At 36.8% G+C, this 9,231-nt stretch overlaps 3 protein-coding genes across 6 annotated transcripts in view; all 3 read left to right on the top strand.

Annotated features, from left to right (window-relative positions):
- Positions 1–9,231, top strand: part of LOC149647376 (uncharacterized) — a 198,749-nt gene that overhangs the window by 131,555 nt on the left and 57,963 nt on the right. The window lies entirely within an intron of this gene.
- On the top strand, positions 1,626–6,572 carry LOC149647385 (uncharacterized). 2 transcript variants are annotated; one of them, XM_089850231.1, is made up of 8 exons: positions 1,626–3,856; positions 3,917–4,216; positions 4,276–4,404; positions 4,460–4,740; positions 4,812–4,928; positions 4,982–5,198; positions 5,261–5,572; positions 5,642–6,572. In XM_089850231.1, exons 1-8 carry the CDS (start codon positions 2,166–2,168, stop codon positions 6,519–6,521), a joined length of 3,927 nt encoding a protein of 1,308 aa, XP_089706357.1. In that variant the 5' UTR covers positions 1,626–2,165; the 3' UTR covers positions 6,522–6,572. The 2 variants fall into 2 exon arrangements, with proteins under 2 accessions (XP_089706357.1, XP_089706356.1); XM_089850230.1 differs by having other exon boundaries at positions 1,627–3,856; positions 5,261–6,572.
- On the top strand, positions 7,422–8,847 carry LOC149647384 (uncharacterized). Of its 3 annotated transcripts, none has more exons than XM_089850233.1 (3): positions 7,422–8,143; positions 8,266–8,521; positions 8,587–8,847. In XM_089850233.1, exons 1-3 carry the CDS (start codon positions 8,117–8,119, stop codon positions 8,844–8,846), a joined length of 543 nt encoding a protein of 180 aa, XP_089706359.1. In that variant the 5' UTR covers positions 7,422–8,116; the 3' UTR covers position 8,847. The 3 variants fall into 3 exon arrangements, 2 of the variants coding, with proteins under 2 accessions (XP_089706359.1, XP_089706358.1); XM_089850232.1 differs by having other exon boundaries at positions 8,201–8,521; XR_016371932.1 differs by lacking the exon at positions 8,587–8,847 and having other exon boundaries at positions 8,266–8,358.

Below are 9,231 nucleotides of genomic sequence, written 5' to 3'. Positions count from 1 at the left end.
CTGACAGCACTCTATTGCAATTTTGTCTATGAATCCTATAGAGAGCTTTCAGTTGGAGGATGAGCTGAGTCTCGTGACATAATTTACGCTGCCATATTGGTTGTGGGTTTAAACTGCAGGAATGAAGCTGAGACCACCAACAATATGGCTACCAGAACAGCGGTAAGACTTGGGAGGGTGTGACCACGTACTATTTTCTCACCTGAAAGCTCTCTAAAAGCCTAAATTTAAACACGGCGATTGGGAAACACTGGCCTATGTCGAAGTTTAATTAAGAAATTGCAACTTCTTGGCGCGACGGGTTTTTTTTTTTTTTTTTTTTCCACCTACTAGCACTAGTGCTTAGCCGTTAGGCCTTGAGCACCAGGAAGAATTGAGCGGGAGACCCTACGCGGCCCAGCACTGACGGGGGCCGCTAGGTCGTATGTGTGTAAGCAGGGAAGGAAATGAGGTTTACTTGGGAGGCGACGGAAGGTGGCATTGGGGTAAGTCACCTCCGGCGGACACGGGACAGTCGGCACCTATAGGGTAGGAACGCCGACATGTGTCGTATTCCCTCAAACTTTGCCGCCCAGAAGCTTGGCTTACAGGAGTGCGCCACACTCCCGGCGGCGCGACGGGTTGTGTTTTGAACACTGGCGGTTTCGAAACACGGACACAGTTTGAAACAGATTTCCCATGTCACAATGAGGCATGCCGGCATTAAACTAATGCTGAGGATGCTGAGCAACATGCGCACTTCGCTCTCCTTATCCGCGTAATCTCCGTCGTCGATGTGGTTCCCTGCCGTGACGCATTTTGTGTTCAGCCACGCAAAGGCCTTCTTGATGGCCTGATCACACAGGCACGATGAAGCAGCGTACCGCAAACTGTGAACGCAAAGACTCAAAATTAGTCGAACATGAGCACAATCTGTAAACTCAACCTTGAAACCCAGCAAATGAACGCTAACAGCTAATTTCGCCCCCTTCGCATATGGCTACGAATGCCATTATAGACATAGCCATGACTTCGTCATGTTGCAAAAAGAGAATGTGTAGTACATGCAGAAATTAGGCATAGCTATTGCTAGATTTGGAAAAAGTTCTGTGGCAGTCAATTGAGAGCTGTGTCGTTTATGTGGGAAATTGGCTTTGTTAGATTCGCGTTCGTAGAAAAGTAAATAACCTCAACTAGGCCTATTTTGTTGCTGAAACCATGGATAAAGAATGCGCGTGCGGAAATTTGTTTCCACGATATAGGGTAGACAACTCCCTATCTCCGAGGACAGCTTATTCTGTATATACTCTGTTGCCACAACTGTTGTCAGCTCGCGCAAACCTAGGTTTCTATGTAATCTAGCTTTGTACGTGCTGTCAAGAGACGAAAAACTTCAGGATCTTCAAGATTTAAAATATCCGCGAGTTTTTTTATCTCGAGTGCACGGACCTCTAGGCCTTAGTTTCAAATACGTGTAGTGGGCTGTAGGCAATTTCACACCTATTTAAAACTAAGGTCTAGAGGTCCGTGCACTTGGGCTAAAAAAACTCCTGTATATTTTAAATCCTGAAGATCCTGAAGTTCTTCGTCTCTTGACAGCACGCGCAAAGCTACGTTACGTAGAGACTTAAGTAGTGAGAAAAGGGGGGTCCTAACCCAAGAACCACCATGTTAAACCTATGGAGTTTTCCAGAGTACCACCATGTTATTTCCCATAGGGTTCCCATATGGAACCCATATGGAACCCATATGGAACCCTTAGGGAACCCATATGGAACCCATATGGAACCCTTAGGGAACCCATACTATGTATTTTCTATGACGCCCCCGTTTTTATGACGTAAAGATCGGGGGGGGGGTGTAAAATGGACACGTTTGATTTCCTGGTCTATAAAAACCAAAATGCGGGTTATTTAAGTATTGAAGGAGGGAGGGGATGTGATTTAAAAAGAAAAACCCCCTCGAGGAATACAGGACATAGCTATGGTTTTTTACGACGTAAAGTTCAGGGGGTGGTGTGTTAGCGGTTAAAAAAAAATTTAGTCGAATATGTCGTGTCTGGACAGTTCGATTTCCTGACCTATAAAAACTAAAATGTAGGTTATTTTTTAAAGTATTAGAGGAGGAGGGGATGTGATTTAAAAAGAAAAAAAACCCCTCTAAGAATACAAGACATAAGAAAATTTATGTCACGATTATGTATAAATACCATCCTACTCGAGAAAAGACCCGCACTTTCAGTTACCGTCATGAATTTCACCTGTCCGGATTGTAATCGGGAGTTTAGTTATAAGAAAACGTTAAATAGACATATACGCGAAGTTCATCAAAAAAACAAATTAACTTGTAAAGTTTGCGGCGCGACATTTTCACGCTGTTACAGATTAGAAAAACATTTATCCATTCATAAACGATTAAAACAACTGAGAAAGAATTACCCCGATCGAGGGAAGGATGATGCGGACCCACCTAACAAAACTAATCAACCGAGTACTTCACGTGATAATTTGAATCAACCGAGTACTTCACGTGATAATTTGAATCAACCTAGTACTTCACGTGATAATTTGAATCAACCTAGTACTTCACGTGATAATTTGAATCAACCTAGTACTTCACGTGATAATTTGAATCAACCTAGTACTTCACGTGATAATTTGAATCAACCTAGTACTTCACGTACTAACACATCGAGTGAAAGGAATTTAAATCAACCAGGAGTTAATGACTTAGAGTTGAATGAAGTTCCGATTTTACGTAACGCTCTAGTAACGACACGGATAGAGGCGAATGAAAATGAAGTTGATATTTTAACTTTTACTAGTAGACATAGAGAAGCGATATATACGTATTTGAAGAAACATTTGACTGAAAGACGAGGTATTAAATGGTACCTTGTGGTTAATGTCCGGTTTAGTCGACAATTAGTTAATTCAACGCAGGAAGTCTTTGAGTTTCCCTTCTTTCGTGGTTATACAAATACAACTTTAAGCGAGGATGAGATTTATGAACAAATAGAGAGAAGTGTTCAGAAAATAATGAACTCTTTGGAACAATTCCAGAAAGGTGGTAGCAACTGGGTTTTGAACAAAATTCTGTTTTTACAAGTAAATATCGTATCATATCATCCACTAAGACCAGCGTCATATTTCGAGCTACCACCGTTTTTGAAATCGAAAAAAGCGTTGATAAATATTCGAAATAAGGATGAGAGATGTTTCGAATACTCTATTCTAGCTAAATTACATCCTGCTAAATTACACGATGAAAGAGTTAGTAACTATGCGAGATATTTGGATGAAATAGACATGGGAAATATTAAAAGTCCATTCAAAGTGTCACCGAGTGAGCTAATTTCCTTCGAAAAGCGTAACAATTTAAGTATCAATATTTTCGGATTCGAAAAGTTTGTCTACCCTTTGTTCATCAGTGAATACGAATGTGAAGAACGGCGTCAAATAGACCTGTTGTTAATTTCTAAAGGAAGAAAGAAACATTTCTGTCTGATTAAAAGTTTATCGAGACTTCTTTCTAATTTAACTAAAAAGAAAGCCGCGACATTTTATTGTCGGAGATGTCTACACAGATTTTCCAAACAAACATTAAGGGATAAACACATCGACGACTGTAAAAAACACGCGCCGACATTAATAGAAATGCCGGAAGAACAAGAATTTACTTTTAAGAATTATGAAATGAGGGAAAAAATACCGAGATACGTTGTTGCCGATTTCGAATCTATTCTATCTCCGATTGCAGGCCCCGAACAAGATAACAAAGTTTCGCACACGCATAAAATTAATCAACATATCACTTGTGGTTTTGCATACATCGTTATGAATAGCGATGGTACAACATCAAAACCGTTTGTTTACAGGTGCATTTTTTAATTTCCAATTGCTTTTAACCGGTTCTAATTGAAGCCCCCTTTAAACAGAGGATTGGACGCTGTTAGTGTTTTTCTCAAACGAATGCTAATAGAGGCTGACATTAATAGTTACATGCTCTCTATAAATATTCCACTAATTATGACGGATAAACAGGAGAAAGAGTTTCAATTTTCAAGTCACTGTAGGGTTTGTAAGAAGAATTTCGCCGATGATGATGATGATGATGACCGACCAGTACGTGATCATTGTCATTTAACTGGTCAGTTTCGTGGAGCGGCGCATTCTTCGTGTAATTTGAAAATCAAACCCCCTAAATATCTACCATGTATTTTTCATAATCTCTCCAAGTAATAGTTTGAATATGAAATTCTAAAATAGGATTAAAAACATAACACTATTTTTTCAGCTATGATTTACATTTAATTCTTCAAAAGGCTGGATCTTTCAAAAATGAAAAACTGTCCTGCATCCCCTCAAACACGGAACGTTACATTTCGTTTACGTTTAGTAATATCCGATTTATCGACTCATTTAGGTAAGATATTTCATTATTTTACTCGGGTAAAAGTGATTATAGTAATTGTTTTTAGATTTCTAAACACTTCATTATCGAATCTCGTGATGAATTTGGGTAAAGAAGGGGCGGAAAAATTTAAGGTTCTTAATAACCTATTTGAAGAGGACAAAGCGAAATTGCTATTAAAAAAATTACCGTATCCATACGAATATGTAACTTCCTCGAAGGTTTTCGATGAGACAGCGCTTCCGGATAAAGAAGCGTTTTTCAGTACTCTATCGGATAAAAGTATCGATGAAGAGGATTATGAACATGTGAAATTAATTTGGAATACATTCCAATTGAAAAATATGGGTAATAGCTTTTTATTTCTAACAAGAAAATCTAAAGGCTGAAAATTTTAAAGGATTCATTTAAATATCTAGGTGACCTACATGATCTATACGTGCTTACCGACTGTGTTCAATTATGTGATGTTTTTAACGAGTTTAGAGACAAATGTTTTCAATTTTACAACCTTGATGTTCTACATTCGTTCACACGTAAGGTGTTGGTAATGTAGTTCTTAAATACTAGAAAGTAATATTTTCAACAGTACCAGGTTACGCCTGGCAAGCGATGCTTTTCAAAACTGGGGTGAAACTAGAGTTATTATTAGACATCGACCAGTATCTCTTCCTAGAATCGGAAATCCGTGGAGGAGTTTCTATGATAACACACCGATACGCCGCTGCCAATAACCCGCTTATTCCTCAAACATATGTTAATGATAAACCAACGAGTTACATTCTCTATCTGGATTGTAATAACCTGTGAGTTACTTGTCGATTTTTAAAAATAATTGCAAGGGGTTAATGTTAGTCTATCATTTCAGATATGGGACAAGTTTAAGCGATTATTTACCAATTGATGGTTTTAAGTGGGTCCCCGAATCAGAATTAAATAGTTTAATGACAAAAATCCCCAAAATACCCGATGATAATAATCTAGGATACATCATCGAATGCGACCTTCTTTACCCCCCGGAAATTCATGCTTTTACATCGGATTTCCCTTTGGCTCCTGAAAGGTTGAGCGTTCAGGTTTCCCAACTTTCACCATATTGTCAAGATGTGTTAGCAGAATTTAACATACCTCCTAAAGAATCAAACCCAAAATTAATTCCCAACCAAATGTCTAAAACGAAGTATGTTCTCCATTATAGAAATCTAAAACTTTACTTACAACAAGGTATGGTCTTAACAAAAATACATAGAGCGTTAGAATTCAGACAAGAGCGTTGGCTTAGACCGTTTATTGAATTCAATACCGAACAACGGAAGCTAGCGCCCGACGAATTTACACAATCATTGTTCAAGCTAATTGTCAATTCGTTATTTGGTAAATCAATGGAAAATTTAAGGAAAAGAATAGTATTTCATTTAGCTCACACGAAAAAAACATTGTTAAAGAAAGTTAGTCAACCCTCGTTTAAAAGTGTGACGGTATTTAACAAAGATTTAGTGGGCGTTTCCATGCGCCCCAAAAAAATTACTTTAAATAGACCAATTTACATAGGGTTTTCTGTTCTTGAATTATCAAAACATCTCATGTTCGATTTTTACTTCAATTTCTTAAAGCAAGTATATAATGATCGTGTGAAATTGTTATTCACCGACACTGATTCATTCTGTATTGAAGTTCAAACGGAAAACGTGTATAAAGATTTAGAGAGACACGGTGATAAATTTGACTTTAGCAATTATCCTAAGAACCATTTTCTCTACAATGAGGTCAATAAAAAGGCGTTGGGAAAGTTCAAAGATGAAACTTCGGGGAAGCCCATTCACGAATACGTAGGGCTCCGTAGTAAAATTTATAGTCTTTTGTTGAGTGAAACGGAAGAAAAAAAAACGTTGAAGGGGATTTGTAAAACTGTTGTGAAAAACAAAATAAGACACGAGGACTATAAAAATTGTCTTTTCAAAAGGAAACGTACGTCAGAGACCATGTATCGATTCCAGTCTGAGAATCATGAACTTTATACCTTGAAAGTTCGGAAAGCCGCGTTATCGTGTTATGATGATAAACGGTATATTTTGGAAGATGGTGTTACTTCATTACCTTACGGGAATAAGGATATAGTGGAAAAATAACCCTATTTTGTAATGTGTGATAATAAAAAAATATTAGTAAGATGTCTATTATTCCTAGTTGCGTTATTTTCCTATAAATAACAAGTGTATGAATAAACCATACTCATTCAGAATTTGGATCCATGATGTTACGTAAGAGAATTATAATAGTCCCGTCTAAGGTTTCGTGGAAACTTCAGTCAGGTAGGAGGGTAGTTAGACGGGGGAAAAGGTTTTGGAATGTGAATAAACATTTGAGAAAGACGGTAAAGAGCGTGAATAGACCAAGAAAGGTGAAAGTTTAGGCATCGATTTTTTTTAGGTTGTGAAAAGGATATGAGATGGAAAAGCGTAGAGCGGAGGAGACACGAAACAAGGGGAAAGATTGGGGGAAAATTCAAAGCATTTATTATAATAGTAAAAGCCCAGGGTCCTACGCCAGTGTCGCTGCTCTCTTTAGGGAAGCGAAGAAGTTTGGTTATCGGGTACGAGATGTTAAAGAATTTCTCAAACAACAAAATGTTTATACTCTACACAGACCAGCTAGAATTAATTATTTGAGACCGCGAGTTATTTCATTTGGTATTGACCAAATTTGGGGTTTGGATTTAATTGATATGCAAAGCTTAAAAAGGTATAATAAAGGGGTCAGATATATTTTAGCTTGCGTGGATTATTTTTCAAAATGGGGTTCGTTAGTTCCGATTAAAAATAAGAGGGTGGAGACGGTAATTCAAGCTTTTAAACATATCCTATTAAAAAGTAATCGACACAAACCTAAATTAGTTACTAGCGATAGAGGTTCGGAATTCGGTCCTCGTTTCCAGATATATTTAAAAAGTAAGGGTATAAAATATTATACAACGTTTTCGGAAATGAAATCGTCCATATGCGAAAGGTGAGACTTTTTATTAAATGGGAGGAAGCGTCTAACTTGGTTTTTTTTTTTTTATATAGATTTATACAAACTATGAAACATCGAATTTACCAGTATATGACAGCGAATAACACGTTTAACTACAATAATGTATTACCTAATTTAGTAAAGGCTTATAACGACAGTTTCCATAGAACAATCGGAATGAATCCTAATGAAGTCAACAGCGAAAACTCGGCAGAAGTTTGGTATAGAATGTTTGGTAAAATCGATTTCAGCCCCCCTTTAGATTCGGAAGATATATACGTGGGAAACATTATTAGAATTTCCAAACAAACGAACGTGTTTAATAAAAAATTCAAGCCAAGATGGAGTGATGAACTATTTAGAGTGCTCAAGGTTTTGAATACACAACCGAGGACCTATAAGATTGAAGATCTGAATTCTCGGTTGATCGAGGGCACTTTCCTTCAACCGGAAATGCAAATCGTGGGGAAAGATTTGAATGATTGCGTTTTCCGTATCGAAAAAATTTTAAAAACGCGTAAAAAATCCGATGGTACTAAAGAACATTACGTTAAATGGTATTCATATGACGAATCCTTCAACTCATGGATTAGTGAAATCGATTTAATAAAGAAAAAATAATAATCATGTATAAATATCGGACACGGAACATCATTCCATCCATTGTTAAAAATGAACTCGTGCTATCTGAAGTTTCGTCATCCTAGCAACTATGCTATTTACGGACCCAGTTTATCAGGTTACGTCAATTTTGTTGTTTTTACAATTAATTATTAACTTTAAAACTTTATTTCAGGTAAAAGCACGTTTGTTTTTAAATTACTACGTAATCACGAGTTTTGCATAACTCCGAAAATACAGAGAATAATTTATATGTACGGTTCATATCAAACCGAGTTTGAAAAGTTACTAAAGGAACTTCCAATTTTGGAATTTGTTAAGGGAATCCCCGATGATCTTGAAAATTTACTAGACTGTAATGTAAATAACTTGATTATTATCGATGACCTTCTAAACGAATTGAAAGACAATAAAACTGTCGGAAATTTATTCATTAAAAATGCGCACCATAAAAACGCCAGCTGCATATTATTAAGTCAAAATATGTACAAGCAAGGTTGTGTATGGATTTTATTTGCATATATTTTATTACCATACTTTGAATATGTCTAATTTTTAAAGGTTCTGTAATGCGAGATATCAGCCTGAACACGCATTATTTAATTTTGAAGCGAATGATGCGTGATAAGAATCAGATTGCGTTGCTTTCGAGACAGGTCTTTCCCAAACAACCCAATAAATTATTGTTGGCGTATGAGGATGCGACTAGTTTATCGCCGTACGCGTATCTAATTCTGGATCTCAGAGTGGATTGCCCCGATGATTTGAGGTTAAGAGGACACGGAATTTTGGAAGATCTACCGATGATATTTTATAAATAGCTATATTTAACAATTAATTTCATCATTATGTCGAGAACATCGAGGAGATTTAGTAGTCTAAACGGTCTTCCTTTAAGAGGGGTGGATTGCGTAAACGATCCGCAACTTAAATTCATATGTCAACTATCAAGCAACTTAAAAAAAGGAAATGTTATCATAGATAATAAAACAAGGAGAAAATTAGTCAAGTACAGGAATTTGATACGTAAACTAGCTGATAAAAATATTTCGTTAAAAAGAAAGAAGTCTCTTCTGAAATTGAAACAACACGGTGGATTTTTCCCGCTAATTTCTTCGCTTTTACCAAGCATTATCAGTGGTATTTCTACATTACTCGGACAATGAATACTCTTCAAAAATTAATTCTCGTCCCATATGATCAAAT

Source organism: Phalangium opilio, unplaced genomic scaffold, assembly GCF_054372755.1.
Source record: "Phalangium opilio isolate 3A_F unplaced genomic scaffold, DU_Popi_V2 ptg000089l_1, whole genome shotgun sequence".
NCBI lineage: Eukaryota > Metazoa > Arthropoda > Arachnida > Opiliones > Phalangiidae > Phalangium > Phalangium opilio.
Note: the sequence above shows the minus strand (reverse complement) of the source record. Positions and strands in the feature narration are given on the sequence as shown.

Bases quoted from the DNA above. Each gene is read 5' to 3' on its own strand.
- LOC149647384 (XM_089850232.1), top strand. From the start codon at position 8,077: ATGAACTCGTGCTATCTGAAGTTTCGTCATCCTAGCAACTATGCTATT. The intron at 8,144-8,200 runs GTTACGTCAATT...ACTTTATTTCAG, and splicing joins TTACGGACCCAGTTTATCAG to GTAAAAGCACGTTTGTTTTT. The intron at 8,522-8,586 runs GTTGTGTATGGA...TAATTTTTAAAG, and splicing joins TCAAAATATGTACAAGCAAG to GTTCTGTAATGCGAGATATC.
- LOC149647385 (XM_089850230.1), top strand. From the start codon at position 2,166: ATGTCACGATTATGTATAAATACCATCCTACTCGAGAAAAGACCCGCA. The intron at 4,217-4,275 runs GTAATAGTTTGA...CTATTTTTTCAG, and splicing joins ATTTTTCATAATCTCTCCAA to CTATGATTTACATTTAATTC. The intron at 5,199-5,260 runs GTGAGTTACTTG...CTATCATTTCAG, and splicing joins TATCTGGATTGTAATAACCT to ATATGGGACAAGTTTAAGCG.